The following is a 25,161-nucleotide window of genomic DNA, read 5'->3' on the forward strand; positions in this document are numbered from 1 at the left end:
CATTTTTAAAGCTTTATATAATACTGCTTCCTTATCTGCCAAATGGGTTTTCTGACCCAGAGATCTGGCTTTCCTGCATTTCAATTTCCATGTGATGCCTATATATCAAGCATGCTTATTGTGTTTACAATGGCACCTGTTCCATAAATAAAAAGGAATAACTACTTCATAACTAAAATAAGAAACACATTCCTTAGTATATGTTGTTCCCATTGGAGGGGAACTTTCCAGCTGATTTGGTCATATCTACACAAGCTTGGTAAACTACTACCTCTGAGTTAGTAGCAGTGCCTCATGAATCCAGAGGCATTATTTAAAAAATTCCTTTCTGGGTACATTGGATTGCAAATATACTGAATAAGAGCAGTGACACCTGCAAACAGCAACTCACGAGGAGAAAGATTTATCAAAAAATTATGATATATTTAAAAAAAAATTTAAAAACAGCTTAAAAACTTGAAGCTCTTGACTGTGAACTTATTTATTAAAAAAAAAACCTCAAGTCTCAAAAACTCCAACACATAATAATGTGGAAAAAAAATTCAAATTCTATTCATCAATAAGTATGCCAAATTTCTAATTAATCTCGAAAACTCACATCGTAAAATAGATTGAATTTTATATTCAAATTCCCAAGTTTTCTTTTTTGCCAAATAATTCTCGATAATTCAAAAGTTTTGGAAACACAAATTCGTGATGTTTGCACAAGAAACTGTGGTTCCAATTGTGTTGACTGCCATATGCTATGCACACTTCATAAAGTAATAAACAAGTAGGTATCATCATATTTTCAGTTATAATTTGATGTTACAACCTTAAAACAAAGATGCTCTTGAATGCTCATTGGACAGATTGTCAAGCAAGTAATTTTGGAGTAAATGGATGGCAGAATGAAGCCCAACACAACTGATAGAAACAGGTTCAATCTCTTGTTCTTGGCCACAACACCAGAGTAGAATAGTATGGATTGGTGTTCCCTGATTAGACAGAGAGGCAGGCATGTGATTGCGATGGTAAACATTTGGCAGAATTAAGCTCGGCACCTTTGTTATATTGCATTTGGCAATAACATAATGAAATATAATTGGTCTCCTACAATGTCTTCTGTTCAGGTGATGGTAGTCATTGACCTTCTTTAGGAGAAAAAGGATATACAGTTGGTGGGGATTTCCCATCAGCAATTAGTCTTTACTGAACTAATTACAATTTACAATTTAATTTGGATGTTTTTGTACTTTCCCAATATTTAACATTTTACTACTAAAAGCAATGTTCTCTGAACTTCCAGCGATGAATAAAGGAAATATTTCCATGTTGTAGAAAACCAGCATTTGGCAATGGAAAAAAAGCCATTAACGTTTTCATATGTTAGAAAAATATAATATATAGAAGCAACTTTAATTTTCCTTTTGTTACTCTATAAACTATTTACTAGGACACATTTTAACAGCCTAAAACCTGAATCAATTTGAAATGCTTTTTAAAAATGATGAGGTGAAACATTTAAATTGGCCTCTATACAAAGGGGTCAGAGCTATTTTGCTACTGAAAACTGGAAATTAGCTTTGCGAATTAGAAATCATGTTATTTAGAAAGAAGAATCATATTTAACGACCTTCACATTAGTTTTCTCTGCAGCTTTAATATAGCCTCTCTTATTCTGTGCTATCCATCTTATTATTGTGATGTGTATAAAACGTTACATTTAAATTACTCGCATTACACTTCTCAGCAGCAGTACAACAGCTGCCACCAGCTGAGTTTATTTCTCTACAGTATGAGTTCTGTCTTCCTTTAGTCACCATTTCACATTCTATCAATGTTAGCAGTTACACTTGATTGTATTATTCACAAACTTAAGATTAAATTACAGCGGCAATAAGAAAACACAGTTGAGCGCACATGCTTAAGCTTAACAACTGGTAGCAAAACATATGTAATTGAAGTCAAGATGTATTAGCATAGGGAAAGGGAAAAAAAATTGGAAAAAGTTATGCAGTCCTGCAGATCTTTTATAAATTGTTTTAAGGCAGAGAGCAATAAAAGATGAATAATAGCTGGTATCTAATGAATAAACTTCAATTCGCTCACCTGGTATCTCAAATAAATAAGATATTTGTGTTTGACATCACGTTTATTTAATGCACACAGTTTACAGTAGTTCTGTATAAATCTACAAAATATTTATAGTTTAAAAAAAAAGACAAATGAGGAAATGAATCTGCCTCTCCACTGACAACCCTAATTGCTTCCTAAGCAGTTTTAATATCATTTAATATCACTATGTGCAAACTTATTACTGCATTTAATATAAATTAAATTAAATTGACTTACATCATTCCCAGGTAGTCCAAAGGGTCCAATTTCTCCTTGGTTTCCCTTTTCACCCTACAAATAAAGACAATAATTCAACATTTACAAATTCTGAGTACACATTTTCCATCGGTTTACACCAAATTTTGCCCTAAATCTAAAAAAAGTGTTAAAACGAAGGTTATAATTTTTGTATTAGCCAAGAAACACTGAATATGTTTTGGTGTATAATGTTACTTAACATCATGTTAAGCATTATTTTAGTACCTCAATACATCTGTTTGGTAGCACTTTTGTTAAAAAAAAAATCTTGTATTTTTATGACATAAATAGTGCATTCTTTATGTAAATTCACAGTGATCCACAATAGCTTCAAATAAATACTAAACTATTTCCTTATATTTGTCACTTAGTTATGTCAGAGATTGATAAATACATAAGGATGTATTCCTTTAATTTTTTTCTCCCGCCCCCTTTAAACAGAAATCCTCAAACCAGATAATCAAATGTTTACATTAAGTGGCCTATTTATTATGCTGTCTAATATTAAATTGGCGAAAAAAACGGTGTAAAAAGCTTTGTAAAATAAATGGAGAAGTTCAACATCTGAATGCCAGATTTGACACCAATATTTTACATAAGTTCAGGTGCATGGAAAAAATGCGTAAAAAATAAATAATAACGCGGATATTACATCTGTTTTTTATGTAGCGAAGCCTGGCGATGTGTGGCGACTTTTGTCTCTGTTTTTTACACAGCATAATAAATCTGCCCCTATATGTACAGTTATGGTGTGTATGCCACTTCAAGGCATGATCTTAAATGAAAGGCATAAGGTATAGGCTAAAGCAGGGATCCCCAACCTTTTATACCCATGAATCACATTCAAATGGAAAACGTTTTGAGGAGCAACACAAGCATAACAAAGGTTCCTGGGGTTGCCAATAAGAGCTATAATTGGCTATTTGATAGCCCCTATGTGGACTGAAAGCCCACAGAAGGCTCTGTTTGCCATTATACTTGAATTTTCATGCAACCAAAACTTGCCTCCTTGCTACAAATTCATAAATGAGCACCTGCTTTGAGCCCACTGAGAGCAACATCCAAGGGGTAGGGGAGCAACATGTTGCTCATGAGCCACAGATTGGGGATCACTGGGCTAAAGTTACCTGATCATTGGCAACATTTTGAATAAATGTAAATTGCAGTCAGTGCAGCCCCAACTGGATTTTCATCAGTGTGTTATTTAAATATAAACAGATTAGAAACTTCTTCAGAGGAGTTGGTCTGTACTTTATATAGAGGGAACACTTCCTACTCATTTTACTATAACAGACCTCTAGTTCCTCTCACCTCTAGCCCTCTTCAACCCTTCAGTGTTCTCTATAAAAATACACCATATAATCTATTGTATCATAATGAATAATGCATCAGTGCTAAACAAATAACAATACTAGAAGTGATATTGGAACTCCTCTGCAACTCCCAAGGCCTTATGCACACAAGGGATTTTATAAGCCTACAAAGGCATAGCTACATCCTGCAGTTATATAAGTTAAGAGCAAAAAGAGAAGATGTTGAAAACAGGCCATAACAAAAGCACAAACACTAATGCACTGTTCTAAACTTGTTTCATTTATGTACAGGATAGTACGGGCTACTGCAAGTATACGTAGATGATTCTTAGGTTCCATGATCTAAAATGTATATTTTCCAGAAATGAAGCATCTGTATCATAGAAAGGGACGAAGGGCATTGCGTGAAGATCTGTTGATTTAAATGTGTACTTGCTGGTCTAAATATTCCTGGAAGCTTAGCCCAAAGGCCAAATGGGTTGACTGATATGATGTTTTTTCTAGGGTTACCACCCTGCTGGCTTTCTTAGCTGTGCAGGGGGCGGGGGTGACGTCACAGGGGGGGAAGAGGTTAAGGCAATCTTGTCATGGGGTGGGGAAGAAGCATGGCCATGATATTGTGGGGGCAGGGCTATGAGGCGGCGATCGGTGGCTGGCTGCTTACTGCCTGGTTTTCCTAATTTGGGAACCCGGCAGGAGATTTTGACACGGACAGCTCTTCCGAAAACCGGGCTGTCCTGGTCAAAACTGGACAGGTGGCAACCCTAGTGTTTTCATATATCTCGTAACCACTTATATAAAGTCAGTATACCCTCAGTCAGATCAGGAAACTATACAGTCAGATCAGGGAACTGCTTCTAAATGCAATATTATTTTCTAAATTCATTAGAGCAGAAATAGGGTTGAAAACAGCAACAGTAGAACTTGATTTAACTTTAGGATAAGATAGCAGCAATGCTTACATTGGCATTATCAGAATGTCGCTTCAGGCACGCTATGGCACGCTTTGCATTTTTATAACATTCCTCTTAATTTGCATAAAAACCTGAAATGTCCAGCAAAACAAGCCAGCTCAAATCACATTCAAATAGATGCCTTTATAAACATGGCATTAAATCTTATTGCTCCTAGACATAAATCAGCTGCACAGGAGAAAATGCAGAAATCACGCAGGGAAATGCACAATAACAGCCTAAGATAAGTGTACTCAAGCTTCTCTTACTGATGAGAAATTCAGAGAGATTAACAGGCTATCAGCTTGTTGAGGAAGCCCACTGTTATTTTAGAGCTGTTTGAAGGAAAGGAACATTAAAAGAGAACTAAAGCCTAAAATGTATATTTGATATTTTACTCCAGCTAATACACTAATGAACCTTGCTTTTTCTTTTTGCTGGCTTTTTGAATTAATTGTTAAAGATGTGCTACCATGACAATATTCTCCTCCAAATCACTGACAGAGTGCATCTGATAAAAATTAAAAATATATTTATGTTGTGATAGCTTAGAGGATGAGCATGGGGAGCATGGCATGTACCCTATCATACTTTTACATGGAAGAAACATACCAGCCCCCCTCCCAATTATCTTCACATTGAAATCCCATTGTACAACAATTTTTCTGACATCTCCATTTTTAAGCTATGACATGCAAGCAAGCATCAAAACCAGGTTCAGGCTGACGTACCTTAAAGTGAACCTGTGTTCCAGAACATTGCAGATTTCTTTAAAAACATATGACATAAAATAGCCCTTATTTAAAATACCTTTTCATATAAAGTTAATGTAAAACTGCCAATCCCACTAGCTTGCATGATTCACTGTGCTCACACAAAAAGCAAGGGCACGCATACATGCTGGCTCATATCAGCCACTTAATGGAATAAGTGAGTATTTTACTCCCACACTTGTCACTGGTATAGTAAGAGCCTGTAACAGTTCATTGCTGTTAAGTGATCTGTGAGGGAGCACAATATCAAGGTAAAAGATGTAAAACTTAATTATATATATAGATATGTATAAACCAGTTTTGTTAATATTCCTCAGTAAGATGCATGTTAGTACAGGTATGGGATCCGTTATCTGGAAACATGTTTTTTAGAAAGCTCCAAATTACGTAAAGGCCCATGGACTCCATTATATAGTGGATAACTTACCCCCTATTGTAAAATATATGTAAATGTAATGTAAAGTCACTGAGGAGTTCCATGACCATATAAAAGCACTTTTATACAAGACATGGAACTCTGAGGTGACTTCTAATTGTGATACCTGCGCCTGGTAGTCTAGTGGAGCAGCAGGGACGCCCCCCTGCCTTCCCAGGGGAGATGGACACCTCCTGGCAACGGGCCGCACTTGTTAAACGCATGTGTCCATTTATGTTTGACACACCGCGTGCTGTCGTGTGCTGCTCGAAATTCAAATATTAAAAGGTTCTGTTCCTCTGGTTCCTGGATGCTACTTTCTGTCTTGATTCCTGTGTTTGACCTCTGCCTAACCTTGACATTGATGACTGCTGCCTGTCTGGACTGATTTGCCTGATTTTTGACCACGTCTTTTGGATTTCAATTTGTACCTCGCTGCCAGTATGGTATTGACATCAGCCTCATTGTGACTTTGTCTCCTCCCTCTGATCCTGCTGAAATGCTAAGGTTCCCTAGCTTGCTCAGAATGACTGCCACGACATGACACAAATATCCTCATATTTTACAACAGTGGTACATCATTTATTATAATATACTAGTTTCAGTGAGTCATGTGACAGAAATTACATCACTAAGCTCGGATTATAACGGATGACATCACTAAGCACCATTTATAAGGATATCATTTACAGTTTGGTCCCATATGGGAATATCCAAATTGTATATTATAAGCAAATAATTCACATTTTTAAAAACGATTTTCTTTTTCTCTGTAATAATAAAATAGTACCTTCTACTTGATCCCAACTAAGAAATAATTAATCCTTATTTTTTCAAAATACATCAGTTAATAGAGCTTCTCCAGAAGAATCATGCATTGAAATCTGATTTTCAAAAACACAAATAGATTTTTTTATATTTTATTTTGAAATTTCACATGGAGCTAGCCATATTTTTCATTTCCGAGGGTGCCACAACCATGTGACCTGTAGTCTGATAAACTTCAGTCACACTTTACTGCTGAGCTACAAGTTTGAGTGATATCACCCCTCTTCCCTTCCACCCCCCCCCCCCCCCCCCCCAGCTGCCAATCAGTAGAACAATGGGAAGGTAGCAAGATAGCAGCTCCCAGTAGATATCAGAATTTTTTTTACTATCAGCACTCAATAGTAAAAAATCCAAGTCCGGCTTGGGACTCCTCCAGTTACATAGGAGTAGGAGAAACAATAGGTTATCTGAAATCAGGTCTAATGTGTACTTGAACTGGTACAGAAGCCCAAAACATAATGTACAGCATTTCTAGCCTACTTCTTTAGTTCAGCTTTAATTCTCCTTTAAAAGCTAAGCATTTCACACATGGCTTGATGTGGTTCCTAACCAACTGGATTTTCTAAATTCCCCGATCAAATTCTGACCAAGCCTTGATTAAATACTGGTTGGGCATGGCATTATTTTAGACCAGGGGACAATGAGCTTTGCTTTGAGTGTCAGATTTAGGGCATCTTCAGTTAGGTCCCTCTGCTTACTGAGTTTTTCAAATCTGTTAAGGTTGAGCCACTTAAAGGACATGTAAATCCCCCCCACAAAAATGTAATCTGTGAACAGTCATTTTAAAATCTTGAAAGACTTGCCACTCCGGTTGTTCAAAGATTAATAGTAAGGCTGCAACATCCCCTTAATCTTTTACAATTCCCTCTTCTCCTCCTCTAACCCACTTAGGCCTCTCCCTTAACTACTGAGCATGCTCACTTCCAAACTAAGGCTGTGAATCTTCTCAGCTGAGATTAATAAACATACCCCCTCCAGTCTAGCCACCAATGAAGAAGTGGCATTGCTGGTGCCATTAGAAACTCTGCTCTAGCTCTGATGATGTCTCAAAGAGAAAATGGCCACTGGGTGAAAGCTGCTATTTGTTATTAGGAAATGTGATGGTGCTGTCGAACGGAGGAGATAAATGCAGTACAAATGATACCGGTGGGTGGGGGAGATTTGCCTAACTTATATACATGGGAGGGTTTACATGTCCTTTAAGGAGATGTTTTTGTTATGTTGCATTTACAGTATAATGATATTTTACCTTCCTGAGAGACTTATCAAAAGCAAGGTACTTGCCATGGAAGTGCAAATGTGCACAGTGTACGAGAGAGATGATACAAAATATGACTTAACTTCACTAGCAATTCATTGTGTATAGTTCCTGCCTAAGATCACTGAAACTTATTTTCCAACAGCAAAATAGAAGGGTCGATTCTCACCTTTCCTCTTGATAATAAACATACTAAATATACAATTCCTCAATGATTTCTCATACTCTTTGAGCTTCTTTTCATGTTCTCTTCACTGTAACTGTATCCTCTGCTTCAGAATACCTGCTGGTTGTTTTTGCTCTTTTCTATATTCTTTTGTTCCCTTTCTGTTCTGCAGATATTCTCTTTTACTATCTGGGTACTGAAATAGCTTTATGTCTCTTTTTCTCTGCTTGGCACTGGTCTAGTTCATTAAAGTGGCTACATGTTATTTGCACAAACCATTTGATAATAGATTTTGATATACTGTATATTAAGAAGCAGTACTACATGTGTAGCATGTCATAATCAGTAAAAGTCATTGCTGTAATAACCTCAGATGGCTGTTTTTATTTATACATTACTAATATATCATGTTATTCAGTGACTGTTTGCATACGCATGGTTGTTACCATGCTATTGCAAGTTTAACAGAGAAGAATATACCCCTCCAAGAGGTAAAAACAATATAACTATGTAGGTTTGTGTAATCCTTGTACTATAGACAGAGTCAAGACAGGGTAACTTATGATTATCTACACCATCCTACATCTGCCTTTAAAAATATAAAAGAGGCTGAGGAAAGCATTGCTTTTCCACTTTACAAGAGGTTTAACCTTAAAAAACAACGCCTCAGCAAGTATGGTATCTTGTGGTCAGAATTGTTGCTGCTTACAGGAAAAGTTCCAAATTATGGGTGTAATGAGTTATAAGTCTCAAAATCTGAACCGGGTCTAGTAACCCATAAGTAACCCAGCCAGCAGGCAAGATTTACTGATTCCCTGATTGAAAGCAAACATCTGATTTATATGGGTTATAAGTAACCAACCAGCAGGCAAGATTTACAGATCCCCTGATTGAATGCAAGCATCTGATTTATATGGGTTATGGGTCTTTATGACCCCATATGTACCCCATATATAAGAAAAAATGGATTTTTATACAAGAGAGGTTATTAGAATACCATGCTCATGAAAGAAAATTCCATCTGGATAACTCACAAATTAAGATAACGGTAAAGGATCTGATCTGGGTGCATCTTAGCTCTTTTCTGACACACCCCTGATCCTCATCTGCTACTCTGTGGGTGGTATAAGCACATTACATCACATATGATACACAGTATGTAATTCTCCAATACCCACATCAACTCCTAAGGGGGATTTATTAACATTTGGATTTTCTTGGTTTTATCTCATTTTAAAACCACAACTAAACTCATTTCCACAAATGGCATTTACTAAAAAAATTTTAATTGAAAAAGCATAAAGTCGTGGAAAAAAATGTGAAAACTTTTTTGTGAAAACTGACTTTTTCAACTTGTCGCACGAAAAGCCTGCATCAAAAAAACACAGAAAAACTTTAAAATCACAAAGCAAAGAAAAAGACATCTGTTATTCACTTCTACATGATGTCGCCAGGTTTTAGCTAGTGTATGTTAGCAGAATTGTTGCAGTTTTGTTGCAAAATAATTCACAAAAAAAATCAAATTTTTCTTCCGTTTCAAAAAATCCAAACTAAGTTTTTGATAAAAAAAACAAAAACCTGAACTGGAAAAATCAAGCTTTATTAAATGCCCCCACTAGTCTCTCCTTCACTTCTTTGAAATAAAGAAATGATACAATTCAGAAGTAACTGAAAAAATTAGTATGATAGTACACTGTAGTAGTACGATAATTTTTTTTATTTGGTATTCTAAAAAAAATTAAAAACCATGTTACTATAAAGTTGTGAATATTGCTATACAGTTGGGAAGTTCTGAAGAGAGTTTATGATACAAAAGCTATATTCAAGGATTGTTTAGTAAACTTTTTCAATTTACTGTGACTCTTTATTATTCCATCTACAAAATATTGTTAAAAGACAGAATTTAAAAAACCAACACACTTGGCCAATTTGTATGTTATGGAACTATATTCTAGCAGGCTTAAAGGAGAAGGAATGGTAAAAACAAAGTATGATTTATCAGAAAGGTCTAAACACTTTATCAGAAAGGCCATAAACACAGAACTGCTGCTCTGAGCCCTTAGTGAAAAGAAACAAAAGAAACGCCACGTTTCTTTCCTTCTAGTCTGTATACATGATCTTCTGTGTCAGACTTCCTTTTCACAGAAAAATCCTTTATGGCACAGCACAAGCCTGCTCAGTTTGCTTCTCCCTTCCCCTCCCTTTTCTGTCTTTTTCCTCCCCTCTCTGCTCTCTCACCCTACCCTCTTTGCTGTAAGCTGAGCTGAGAGCTGATCCCTGCCTGAAGGCTGCTGCTTAGAAGTGAAGTCAGACCAAGCTAAAATGGCAGCTGCTATCTTAAACAAACAGAGTAAGCTTCAATGGCTCAGGTATGGTAAAGTAGTCTGCAGAATAAAGCATTCTAGCTTGCACTATTGTGACTAATCTATTGGCAATAAAATGTATCAGCTTTCCTTCTCCTTTACATGCATTTTTGTACAATTACACAGGGAGATTGAAATGGTGTTCATGGAAAAATCAATGCTAGGTCTGATTTTCACCTAAATATAGAATAAGTCTCAAACACAAATGAGGAACCTTTTCAATAAAGGCAACCTTATGTTCTGGCCACAGTTCAATGAGTTCTAGCTGTGCATTGTTGAATGACTTGAACAATAAACATTCTGTGCAGTCCTACTTTTATAACCACCAACATTTCGCAGCCAATAATGATGGTCTCAGGTGTATACTTCATACTGCATTTCATTGTTGTGGTTTTACTGCAATAGGCATTGAGTTATGAGCCCAGTGAGATGAAAGGCGACATGTTCAAGTGCACCCTACATTCCATACACAACATGATATATCAAAAATCCAAGACACGGTTTTTCTTATTTAGGTTTAAATTATGCGTGCATTTTTTTTTCTTTTCTTCTGGCCCTTCATAATTTTAAGATGACTTTCAACTTTGAAAACATTTTTCTTTTTAGAAAATGCTCAAAGGAGTTTAACTATACATTGAGCATTTGCTATTGTCTGTGAAAAAAAAAAATATATATATAGATATATTTCCTTACTGCAAATGAATGTATAATAAAAAAGACATTATACCTGTACAGCTGAATTGGGCTGTTCTAAGGTTGTGGATAATAAATATATACTGTATAAGATGATACTGACATGGGCAAAGCCATTCAAAGATATAATGTAATTGCTACAATCATATGGCAGAGCAGATACTTGAATGCACATACTATACATATTAGATGTCAAACTGGTTGGTCAATCGGTGACCACCATATAGAGTTCCATATGACGTCCACCATGTACTTATAGGATCTAATAAACTCATCCTTTCTATACTGTAAAATAATTTGTGAAAATAGATATACTCATGTTTGATATGCAACTGTGCTTGTCAAAAATTATTTTCAAATCATAGAAATATTTTGCCTGAGATAAAGGTACTTATATTGTCAGAACCAGTGGTGTAACTATAGAGGAAGCAGACCCCACAGTTGGTTAAAATGTGGTTCAACTTATAATTTTTAGTATGTCCAAGAATGTACTATTCCTAGCAACTTTGCAACTGGTTTTCATTAAGTGTTTGTTATAGTTTTTTTAATGATTTGCCTTCTTCATCTACCTCTTTCCAGCTTTCACATGGTGATCACTGACCCAGTAGCCAATTAGCTTTGTGAGGCTACAGTTTTATTTTTAATTGTTACTTTTTATTTCTGTTTAATCCCTATTCTGTTCATATTCCAATCTCGTATTCACACCACTGCCTGGTTGCTAAGGTAAACAAGACCCTAGCAACCAGACAGCTGCTAAAAATCCAGATTGGAGAGCTGCTAAATAAAAAGCTAAATATCTGAAAAACTACAAAAAAAAAATAAAAAATAAAACCAATTGCAAACTGTCTCAAAATATTTTTTCCACATCATACCAAAAGTTAATTTCAAGGTAAACAACCCCTTTAATAAAAACAATAGATTTTGCTAAGCTCTTTTTTCCCCAAACTTCATTAAAGTGTATTGAGACACAAGTCTCAACTATGACTTGTAAATAAACACCCATGTTGTATGGGACTCCAATGCATAGTTTGGCCACTGGTGCAGATACAGTAGTAGTTAAAAGAATCTAAAAGCATCATGGTTAGGCAAGCAGCAATTTCACAAGAAAGCAGTAAAAGACAATTCTGATAAAAGAATGACCATTAGTTTTGGCTTATAAAGCAGTGTCTTAAAGGAGAAAGAAAGGTAAAAACTAAGTAAGCTTTATCAGAAAGGTCTATGTAAATACAGCCATAAGCACTCACAGAAACGCTGCACTGACTTCTCTGAAAAAAGATTAGTTAGCTTTCTGCTCTCTGCTCTTTCCTGCTCCCCCCTCTCCCTCAAGAATGCTAAGAACTCACTCCCCCCCCCTTAGGAATGTGGATCTGAGCCAATCAGCAGGAAGCTGACTCATAGGGGCACATTCATTAAAACATGAGTTTGAATCCCAGTGGCAGAACCTTTCCGAATTTTTCGCGCGAATGAACGCTCCGAGCGTTCGTGTCTTAATGTTCACTTGGTCTGGGTCTCGGTGCAGGAGTGAGGCATTATGGGAACTTTCTTTACACAGCTCAGCGTTTTTTCTTCCTGTTTGGCTTCTGATTTTCTGAACAGGTGAAATATGGGGAGACTTAAGGGCAATATTGAGACAACTAAAGGTATGCCTGCAGCTTGAGATTAACTACTAGCCTTTCCTTCTCCTTTAAAGGAACAGTTGTGAAAAAGTGAAAATATTTTACTGACATTTTAAAGATTATCTGTTGTTTATTCAGCACCTACAAATAGCTATTTATATGACAAAGGTTTCACCTCTATCTTCCTGTGTAAGAACTAAAACCACGGCATTCTACATAGCTTATCGTCTACCTGCTATGTATAACAATGTTTTATAGGTTATATTCAGCTTGACTGGCTGCCCCTACCTATAAACCTGCATATTTATATAAACTATAGTAGCACTTCAGAAGCAAACACACATACTTTACCAGTGCAGAGTAACAGTATATTATATAAAAAAGCATATAAGGCACTTTTCTATTGTTACTGAAAAACCTGTTGTTACTGTTACTACTGGTACCTGCCAAGAATGGCTGAGAAATGTTGCCTTCATGTTTTAATTTGTGTTCTTCTATTTTATTAAAAAATATATTTTTATATATCACCAAATACAGAGCTGCATAAGGATGAAAAAATTCTGCATAATATCTAGGTGAGCCAAAGTAGTGTCACATTTGCATCAAACAAAATAAAAATCTCTAGCTTCAAGGGGCCAATCAGACCAATCTCTAGTCCAACTTTGTGCTAAAGGGTTAATTTTAGTATCCTTAGTATTTTCCTACTAAAAAACTCCAAACTTTGTTGAAGTGTATCTGCCAGTGCCCTCTGGACATATCTGGACTGGTAACTAAGGCATCAGAGGGATTATTATATGGTCAAGTTATACTATTTTTATAGGGTGATCATATATCCCCTTAAAGGAGTAGGAAAGGCTAAGTCACTTTGGGGTGACAAAATGTTAGGCACCCCCAAGTGACTTAAATCGCCTACCTTTTACCCCGGGCTGGTGCCCCTATTAGGAGAGAACAGCACCAGCCCAGGGTAGCTGCAGCGCTTCCTCCTTCCTGCTTCGCATGCGCAGTAGAGTGAAAAATCCGAACTTAAACTATAAAGTCCACTTTTCACTCTACTGCGCATGTGATTGTCCCAGGAATTTGTCGGCAGCGTGAATACGGAAGGAGGAAATGCTCGCTACAGGTACCCCGGGCTGGTACAATTTTCTCCTAACAGGGGCACCAGCCCGGGGTACAAGGTAAGCGATTAAAGTCACTTGGGGGTGCCTAACATTTTGGCACCCCCAAGTGACTTAGCCTTTCCTTCTCCTTTAACCCTCTACCATGCAATTTCTAAGCTTCTTTTAATGTAGAATATTGAGAATATTATTTTTATTCTGTTTTTTGACTATCCATTTAGTATTCTCTGTGGTCTGTTTTGTAAATGTACAATATTTATCACTGATGACCTCTTAATTAATGATGAGCAAATTTTTTTTTTTAGGCATGGATTCACAGCGAATTTCCACATTTCGCCATTGGCAAATTGTTTTGTGAAACTTCCGTGAAAATTCGCAGTGGAAAAATTTGCTGCACAAATTTTTTGCCGCTTTGCAACTTTTCTTGCCGTTTCACGAATTTTATGGCAAAGCGAAATGGGACAGATTTACTCATCACTACCCTTACGTCATCTGAAATTAAAATAGTTTGCATTGTGCAGGATTGTAAACTGTTAAAAAATAATATGTTGCAACTTTTTTTAATTTCCTTGTTACTTACAGTATATGCAGCATTCACTAACCAACTTCATCTTATAATCTTAGGTCCCTACATGTTCAAAAACAGAAGGGTCACGAGGAGCCAGTTAACATGTGTTTTGAGAAACACAGACAGGCAGAGGGAGAACAGAGGCAGAGTCCAAGAATAGAACTGAATCCAGGTCCCCAGAACAGCAAGGCAGAAGTGCTACCCACTGTGCTGCTTCATATTCTACCAACAATGTATTTGTGTCCATTACATATGCATGGCAACAAGATTTGAATTAAATAAAGTGGGTGTAAAAGAGGATGGTCACTTACCTGTATGCAGTACTACAAGGCTCCATTGAAGTAGCACAAAAAATTGCCCCTGTCAGCATGTGACTTGGGGTGCTTTGTGGGGAAAATAAACAGTCGATTTGCTTTCTTTTTTTTTCTTTGCACCTTGGATCCCCATTTTAAATGAGCTCACTTGTCTTATTGTGCTGTTTAAAATACAGCATGCTCTAATGATAAAGGACAACAAAGTGACTGAATCATTTGTCTACATAGCAATCTTAATTTTATTTAATGGCATTTGGGTCTGACCTGCTTTTTCAGAAGTTATGCAGGTTAAATTAATTCTATTTGAAAGAGCCTGTAGTATTCCTCACTAGTAATGATGCTTTGCAGGAAAGGTTCATGTCTGGTTTTAGCAGTGCTTGCCAGCACAGACTTGGCTTGAGCCCAGGACTACCTTTGGAGCATGCAAGCACTTAGTCTGTGTTTGATTTGTCTAGGTATAGAGCAGTAAAGCTTCTGCAAAGGGTGTAATCACCAGAGAGAAGAAGTAGGAAATCTTCTAAACAGTGTCACTTGCAACTGAAACACAAGCAAAGTGGCCTGAGACAGAGCTAAAGTTAAGAATAGTTTAAGTAAAAGTAGAAAGCAGGTTAGAGCTTTTGCACTCAGAAGGGGTCAGTCATTAAGTGCAGGGCAGGGTGCAATCTACCATGCATTTTGAAATTTGCACCCTGCACCCTAAAACATGCTACAGGACTGTGCTATAAAACAGAACACAAAATCCTGCATTCCCCACATGAATAGAGCCCTATCTGCATCCCTACCAGAAGGTGGGGTGTTCAGACCCCAATTAGGGAGTGTGCAGGCCTCACAATGGCCCTGTAATTACCACCTGCCTCTTCCGCTAGATTTCCAATATGGTTCAAGGTGCAGAGGGCAGCTAGACCCCTGACACAAATTCTTTAAAAGTGGGCACTAAGGGGAGTGATTTTTTGTCACTAGTCCCCATATGTAAAGGCACAAAGTTTGCCCAGGATCAGTAACCCACAGCAACCAATAAAATGTTTGATTTTAATCAGATGACCAGTAAATTCTACCTGCTGATTGGTTGCCATGGGATACTGCTCTTGGGCAAACTTAATGTCTTTTATTACATAACCCCATTAATGTTATTGATTTTTCATCCTGGGTCAAAGTAAATGGCCCCTAGAACCTTTTGATCACTAGCACTTTGAATTAATAATAAAAATGCTAGAAAATATTAAGGGTTGTTTTCCACTGACGACCACTGAAAAATGTGTTTTTTTTTTTTGCACATGGGCAGTGGCTGCTAACAGTGGTTCCATGTTAGTCAAAGTGATTTAAGTGTAATTCTTGGTGTTTTATTTCAGATTCTAAACAATGAGCCTCAAACTACCCACTGTACCATAAGTAAGTAAAGCAGGGAAAGTTCCAGGAATGATTAATAAACAGTTTTAAAAATAGGAAGAGTTATGGAACGGAAGCTAAGAAGGAAATGTATCCTGCATTATTTAAAGCTTAATCAAAGGCAAATGATCATATACATAATAGGAATAGTTCCCTTGCATAAAGCATGTCTTTCCTTACAGTACTCTGCTGCACCCTAGTCTTGATCTCTGTAATACTACAGCAAAAGAATGACAGCAGCAACTGCAAATTTATATCCATGACATCAACTAACATGTCTCAAATCTCAAAAAAATCTGACACAGCTGTTGAGGCACTTGTAAATAATTAACAAGTAATTTCAAGCAGGAGAAAGGTGGCCATCTCAAGAAATCAAAACCTATTTGCAAAGCTTAACAGATAACACGGAGAGCCAAAAAGGGCTGTTTCGGAAATGCAGAAGATAACACTGCAAATATACCAGAAGCTTGCCCGGAGCTTTATATCCCACTAAAAAGGTGCATAAACCAAGGTGTTTCATATTGGTGTCCTCTTTATAGTTTAATATGGATATAGTAATTTGCATTTCTAAGAAAGATAATAGTTCCAGTAGTATAAGTTTGCCACAAGCACAATAAATCATAGAAATACTTGAATCTATTTTCAGGCTCAAAAAGCAACTATTGGGGTATTCACGTGAATTTGACAAATAGTATATTGTTGTATATTTCATTGCAATCTACAGTTTACTCTGAATTATTCGCAGCTGTTTTACTAATGCACCTAAAGTACCTAAAACACATACTTTTTATGCAATATAATCCTTGAAAACAATTCTTGGAGTTAAGCACAGTGAGGATTGTGTGCAAACCCCAAAGTCTTTTTTTTTGCAGCAAATTATTGATACATTGTTAAATGCAAATATATCTATCCAGGCATGTGTAAACATAATGCTTTATGGCTACCCGATGGACCATACCAATATGATATTAATAAACCATGCCCACAGGGATACCAATCTGCAATTGATATAAAGTGCGTAAGGTGAGAGAAAACCTCAGGATTTCTGCTGTACTTAAAAGGTTGAGAAATGCCCCTTTCTTTTTTAAGTGATAAGAGACATGTCTCATGGAAAGCTTTTTCTGTGCTTGGGAGGGACTTAACACAAGAAAAATGTTATTTATAATTGTTTTGTGTATATACGTGCATAGCAGACTGGGATATCAGTCCAGTAGCAACAAAAATAGATTCTATGATTCAGTGTGAGTGCCATGTCAGTCTCTTACAATCTAAACACCACCAATCAGAAGGGGGTATTTTCATTTCATATTGTACTAATGCAGTTAAAGATGTACATAAATGTACATAGTAAGAAGGAGGAAACACATTCTTGAAGAAGTAAAGTTTGTAAGTAAAAGTTACATAGCCAATTTAGGTTTAAAAAACACAAAAGTCCATCAAGTTCAAACTCTCCAAATGTGAATATTCATACATATATAAACATAATAATACTAACTGAAGATCTTAAGATCACTCTAGCTATGGGAATTATGTTTGTCCAAGAACTTTAAAGGGTCTTTATAAAATCTGCAATCAAAAAATCACCCAGCAGGATATACTAAACCTCACTACCCACACCTTAAAGAACCATTTTCATTGCATCAAATTAAAGTTCAGTTCCTTAAGTCGAAACGGGTGGCTTCTGGTTCTTTGTTCCGTTCTGTGTAAAAAGATCCCCCCCCCGCTATCTGCTCCAACAACTAGTCTTTCTTCATAGTTTAATTGTTCCATCCCTTTTACCAGTCTAGTTGCACATCTCTAAACTTTTTTTAGCCCATTAATAACCTTCTTTAGGACTGGGGTCCAAAACTGCATTGCATACTCATATATACACTCAAGCTTGTATCTTACATATCAAGAAAATAATTTGTCTTGGTGTGACATAGTAGGGCCAAATGCAACATCTCAGAATCCATCCTCTCATCCATGAGGATGTCAACAGGTAATTTGGGGGGAAAAGAATCAGTCCATTTTGTACAAAATGCAGTGCCCTCTCTGTGCTTCTAACATTTTATTTACCTACATTTTCATTTGTTTATATTTAATTTAATTTCACATTCAATTAACATAAAATGTTTAATTAATACTTGTTAAGTAATTTGGGTGTCTTCAGAAAGTATCATTTCAGAAAGTAGAATTAAATTGTCTTTGAATATCTATTTGTTTAGAGTCCAAAATTTTGAAAAAGAGAAAAACAAAATTATTTGTTAAATCTACTCTTTGAGGAATTCTCATCTTCCTTAATAAGTATGGTTGACTTTGGCATGAGCCTTTTAAGTGAGGGAAAAAATTAAAAAAGGAAAATGAAGTGGTTAAGGCCAATATAAATGCCGCTAATGATGCCAGGAAATGTGGGGAAAACTTAATTATGTTTGATTACTTAAGACACATTTCAGCCCTGGATGATTAGTAAGCCTGTAGATAAAGGCATTTAATGAGTTTTAGTCTATTAAGACTTTGATTATGTTGCCTTCTTTATTTATTTCAGTCTTTATTGTCACTTCTCCTACAGAGGCCTACTGTACAAGAGTGAACACATGTCAGAAAGCAACTGTTCTCAGACACAATAATAAACATAAGAAAAGTTAAGTGGAAAGTTAACTGAAGTAGTTCAAAGCAGTGGCACTAAATACACATACATTTACCTGTACATAGCATTACTGTGAAACCAATCCTTAAAACATACCATTTCTCCTTTTTCTCCTTTGCTTCCATTGTGACCAGGTTCTCCCTATATTCAAGATTAAAAAAAGATTGTGCGTTATACAAATAGGGTTTGTAAAATTGTTATAATTTTGTGTTTTGTTTCTACAGAAAATCAATCTTTCTACACACTAGGCTTCATTTGCATTTCCCTAGTAAAAAGTACAGAAAAACACCACAATCAGCAAGGGATGAGCACGGAGCAAGGAGTGCACTCTTGTGCCCCTTAGTGCTCTTGCAATTGTGCCCCCATGGTCATGACCCCTACTGTCTACAAGTGTAGTCCAGCTTGATAAAAAATTATGCTTGAAATGTTGCTCTTGCCTGCATTGGGATAATAAAGGTGTTTTAATGAAATAATGGAGTGCTGCCTATAACCATTTGGATAAAAGTGCAGTGCAACCAGAGGGTCACAAGCCAAATGTGACTTTTATAGCTCCCAGACTCGCCAATGGATGTGAAGACTTTTTTTTCATATATTTTTAATATATTATGACACTCACACATGAAAAATAGGAAATGCTGTGTAGCAACACATTTTGGAGGTCAACTATGGAGGTCAATTTTTTTGACGCATTACCCAAAATTGCAAAAATGACCCCTATTAAAAAGGAAACTTTCTCACAGTCTTGCCCTGAGATTAGTATCGTATATGTCTCAATATAAATTAATTTGTATCATACAGTTAAATAATTTCCCCCCACTCTTTTTATGAAATAATGCAGAAACCTTCTGAGGCTTGTAAAAACAGTGAATCCTGAACAAATATAATGTAAATACAGCTTTTCTTCTGGTTCTCGGTTGTACTAAATGCCTAATCTGCGAGCTTGAAACTGAAGTTCTTGTGATTTCAAGCCTGCCTTTGAGCCAGATTTCCTCCCAGAGTTACAGAAAGAGCATATAAATTAAGTGTGAAGTTTTGTACACCTGCTTTCCCCTTAGAGAGGATTCTACTTTTCCCATCCATCATTGTTTCTTTTCTGTCTAATTAGAAGTTTCTCTGCATCAGTCTACTGACCCCATTTTTCCTTGTAATAAAAGGATTATGAAAGGTCTAGTTATAATAAAAGTTGGAAAATTCTGCCATTTTATTTTTCCTGAAGTGTGTCTCCTGAACCATTATTATATCTCCTTTAGGTCTCTTAAATTCATTTAAAGTTTGTGATCATTTCAAGGAGTACTGAGACCTTTGGCACCACATGTAATGATTTTCAAAGTGCTGAATGTGTCTTTTATCTATTTTCAGGATTTATAATGTGAGAGAATAATACCACCTTTTAGGAGACCCTAACCTGTAATATATCCAGACAACCTTTCAAATTAAATCTAACAATGCGCCTCTAGACTGTAAAATAGGTAATGAAAATGAAACAGAGTAATGAAAAAAATACAATAAATATGCATACAGGCAATAAGGTATGAAAGGGTAATTCTTATACAGTCTCCTATCTGCCCTTTACTTTAACCCATGCATTAAGAGATGATATAATATCAAACACAGCTCATTTCAATTAATGTGCCAGTCACAGAGAAAGGATACAAGCTCTCTCTTCCACAGAATAAAGTTAAAAAAAAATGACATGTCCAGTCTTTATTATTGGCTTTTATTAGGTTGATATATGAGTTTTAAAAAAAATATTTCTAAAGATTTGGTCCCTTAGGTCAGAAGTAACCCCATACAAGATCTGTAATCTCCTGTGCTTCACAAAAATAATGTCACAGAGGCCAAGACAGAAAAACAAATGTGGCACTTTTTTCTTTGGAAGGGATGACATGGGAGATTGTCCAGTTATAAGGATATACATATATTGGGATATGTATAGAAGTCAATTGGGGATCTATCTGAAGCGTACAAGCAAGTTGATTTAAAAAAAATTTTTTAGTTTTTTTAAAACAGTAGGGATTTTATAGCTTCATTTTAAATGAATGGAACAATGTGATTGTCTTTTGTGATTGCCATTCACCTATTCAAGTTTTTTTCTTACATATGCTAGTGATTGCAAAAAGAAAAGCAGTTACTGCTTGTGTTTAGTCGTGAGAGGAAATCTTGAGATGCAAGCAGAGGTTATTTACATCGGTGTAACATATCTAAAATGTCCCTGGCTGCCATATAGCAAATTCTTCAGAAAAAAATGGAGTGGAATATGGGCTTATATTAAAGAAACAAAATTTAATTTCACAATACCTAATTTAATGTGTTCTATAACCACTGATGTTACTGTCAAAAATGTTATAAACAGGGGGGCGTGGCTGCATGGCGCGGGAGTAAGACGCACTTACACTGAGCTCCGTGGCACAGACAGCAAAAGAAGCAGTTTCTGGCAATCTTAAACAAGATGGGGAAACACAGTAAACATATAACAACCGCTAACCATCCCAGGCACAAAGAATTACCTCTAACAGGCGGCATCAAGCAGTTTTTCCCTCGCTCACAGGAAACTTCTGAACCGCCGGACAGAGACAACATGGCGGAAAGGCTTGATGGAAAGGCCCTGCACCAGCCCAGAATCACAGGCAGTCTCAGATACAGCATCGGAGGTAGGCAGTAATCTGGGGGGGGGGGTTTAATATACTTGCACAAATGCCACGCAAAGCTGACCTGCAAACTTTAGGTACGGACCTTAAACATACTATATACACGGAAATGGCAGCACTTAAACAAGAACTAATCAATGTAAGGGACACGCTAGGAGAAATGGAGGACAGTATCACTAATCTAACAGCAGACACGCTGGCTAATACTAAATCTATACAAAAACATGACCAAGCTATCCTGGACCTAAGACGACATACGGAAGATCTGGAAAACCGTAGTCGCAGGTGCAACATACGAATTCGGGGAATACCCGAATCGGTACCGCAGGATGAGCTACGCGAGGTTGCAAATAAACTATTTTTGGAAGTTCTGAATGATACTAAAACCCCGGAAATACAAATTGAGAGAATACATAGAGCAGGCCCCCAGAGAGCCAACTTTCCCCGCGATGTACTGTGCTGCCTAGCTCGATTTGAGATAAAAGAGCAAATTATACAGAAAGCCCGTAACACAAACGGTATACACTTTAAAGAGAACACAATTAATCGATATCAAGACTTGGCATTATCCACTATAAATCAACGTCGCTTATTAAAACCTCTAACCACGATGCTACGGGAGCGGGGGATATCATACAAATGGGGATTCCCCTTTGCCCTACTAGGACACAAAGGTGGTAAAACCTTTGCTATACGTTACCCCATGGAAACTGAACAATTTTGCCAACATCTGGACGTACCGATACCAGACATTGTGGACTGGCGAAACTACGTGTTGGGGACACCGGAGGAAAGCCCTCAGAACCACCCACCAGAGATCCCCACCACACCACTCCCCAGGCGAGAGATGACCCCTCCCAGACAGTGGAGGAAGCGACTTAACACACAATCTCCAGCCCGCTCACCAAGCGTTCCTCGAGACAAACGCCACTTGTAAGACCTAAAAACCTAACCTAAACTATACCCTAAACCACAACCCAGGAACCGGCTTCTCCTCATATTCAACCACGAGGGAGCAACTACATTGGCCCGTGAGACGCATCTGGAAACCCAGAGCAACTTCGGCTGTGAGATATCGGCTTATGCTAGGCCCACCAGGTTATACGAACGGCTTATCCCCCTCTGACACCAGTACATACCCAACTGCCGCTATAATTAAGATTTAAAGATCCACGGGTTTGGCTTATCCTTATTTAGTTACCGGGGATTAGGCCCAAAAGGTTATGCGAATGGCCTATCCCCTCTTGATACTGGTACATACTTAATAACTGTTACAAAAGTCTGGTTTACCTTTATTTAATCACAAGGGACTAAGCCCACTAGGCTATACGATTGACTTATCCCCTTCTGATATTGATACTTAATTATTACTATCATAATTAAGATCTAAAGATTTAAAAATGTATGTGCTGATCTACCTTTACTTAATCACAGGGGAACAATCTCGCTGGTTTTACCCCCCCCTTCCCCCTCCCCCCCCCTTTTTTTTTTTGTGTCTACAATGCAGGGGGACACCCCGAAAAACATCTGTAAAGACTAAAAGAAATACCCCCAACCCCTGTAACTGATATATGCTTAACTACTCTGGAAACAAAGATCCCCCCCCCCCTTTTTTTTTTCTTTTTTCCTCTTCTCTACTCCCCTTCCCACTACATGCTATTATTCTGATGTCAACAACTAGTAATTGAAGTTAATATGCTATGTTATGTTAATATGTTATGTTAATATGCTAAATGATGGCACCATACCTTTCATGGTCAGACAGCGGACAATTAGAAGCTAACATATCCCCAGCCAAGACTTCCCTAACCAGACAAGATTGACCCAGACTCTAACAAGACATCCCCTATAAGGTCTGTGACACGGAACCCGGAAGAAACTCAGCGACCCCTAGCCAACTCCTACCCCCCCCAGAGGAGCACGCTCCTATACCACGGAAACAGAAACAACTGGACAAACCAGTTTTTCTAGTGGTCTAACATCCCCCCATCTATCACCCCACTTTACTTCCCTCATTCCGAATACTCACACTTCCCCCTTCCCTCACCCCCCTATCCCTTATATTATCTCGAAGTTTAGTTTCCCCCAGTTATCTCCCTGATCTAATCTCCTTACCTAAGGTATTTACACCCCTACACTCCCTCATTTCCCAATCCCTTAATCCTAACTAACACCCCCCAGGCAGGAACTCCACCGTACAATGCCTCAACCAGACAAATTTCCACCCAAATCAACAAACCTAAAGGTTTATACAATTAACGCAAACGGTTTAAACTCACCCTGGAAAAGGAGGGCCTTGCTCCAAGAACTAAAAACTAACAAGATTCAGGTTGCATTAATACAGGAGACACATTACAAAATAGACCAGACTCCGAAATGGTTTGACAGACATTATTCCACAATAATACATAGTGCCCCACAACTCACTAAGGTCAGAGGCACAGCTATTGTCCTTGCTAACGATCTGCAACTAGAAATCTTAGCTACTAAAACAGATCCCCAAGGGAACTATACATTCCTTAGGGCTCTGGCACACGGGGAGATTAGTCGCCCGCGACAAAACTCCTTGTTCGCGGGCGACTAATCTCCCCGAGTTGCCTTCCCCTGCCATCCCACCGGCGAACATGTAAGTCACCGGTGGGATGGCACAAGCGGCGGCGCGATTTCGAGATTAGTCGTCCGCGAACAGGGAGTTTTGTCGCGGGCGACTAATCTCCCCGTGTGCCAGAGCCCTTAAGGGAAAACTGAACTCTATAATATACACATTTGCCTCAATCTACCTGCCAAATAAAGAACAGGTGGATATTATGAATAAGATACACGACATACTGCTGCTATTTGCGGAAGGGACTTTAATAGTAGGCGGGGACTTGAATACCACATTGGAACCTAAACTAGACTGCTCCGTAGGAGCATCATCCCTCCCATTCACGCAAATCAAACGAATTAAACGACAACTACACTCACTTCAACTGTCAGACAGCTGGAGAATTTTTTGCCCTCAAGACAAGAACTATACTTTCTATTCGCATAGTCATGATACATATAGCAGGATAGATTACATATTCTCATCTCATAAGGCACTAGATGAGATACAAAAAGTCAACATAGGCTCAATTACTTGGTCAGATCATGCACCAGTATTCCTCGATCTATCACTCAACACTACATCCAAGAAACATTTCTCCTGGAAGATTAATGATAGCTTACTCAAAAACCCGGATACCCTGGAAACCCTAACCAAAGCAACTAAGGAATATTTTGAAAATAACACTAATACAGCTAGTAATGCCATACTAGAATGGGAAGCATATAAATGCTTTATCAGAGGTATAGCTATACAACAGGGTGCAAAAATAAAAAGAGAAAGAACTAAAAAGAAACAGGAGTTACTCTTACACATTAAGAACTTGGAGCTATCACACAAAACCTCTAGAACATCTCAACTTATTACAGATCTAACAATAGCCCGCCAGGAATTAAAATCTATACTACAAACAGAGACCAATAGGGCCTCATTTCTGCTAAAGAAAATGTTCTATGATCATGGTAATAAATGTAGCAAAATTTTAGCTAGAATGCTCAAATTTAAGGAACAAAAAAAACACATATTTAAAAGGAAATCACCTACTGGCCAGACTCTGGGCACGACTCTCCTAGGGAGATTCAAAAAATCCTGACAGAATTCTATAGGAAGCTCTATCAGATCACAAACCAAAATGCACCCCCACCTCCCTCCGATACTCTACATACTCACTATGAAAATTA

General features: G+C 37.4%; 1 protein-coding gene across 3 annotated transcripts in view; it reads right to left on the bottom strand.

Annotated features, from left to right (window-relative positions):
* col19a1 (collagen, type XIX, alpha 1) overlaps window positions 1-25,161 on the bottom strand; it is a 367,958-nt gene that overhangs the window by 221,539 nt on the left and 121,258 nt on the right. For all 3 annotated transcript variants that reach the window (XM_031902344.1, XM_031902343.1, XM_031902345.1), the window contains exons 12-13: window positions 18,842-18,886; window positions 2,335-2,388 (exon numbers count right to left, since the gene is read on the bottom strand). In XM_031902344.1, the coding sequence (XP_031758204.1) occupies window positions 2,335-2,388; window positions 18,842-18,886 (99 nt within the window). The remainder of the gene's footprint in view (window positions 1-2,334; window positions 2,389-18,841; window positions 18,887-25,161) is intronic.

The sequence above is a fragment of the Xenopus tropicalis genome, chromosome 5 (assembly GCF_000004195.4).
Source record: "Xenopus tropicalis strain Nigerian chromosome 5, UCB_Xtro_10.0, whole genome shotgun sequence".
Classification (NCBI taxonomy): domain Eukaryota; kingdom Metazoa; phylum Chordata; class Amphibia; order Anura; family Pipidae; genus Xenopus; species Xenopus tropicalis.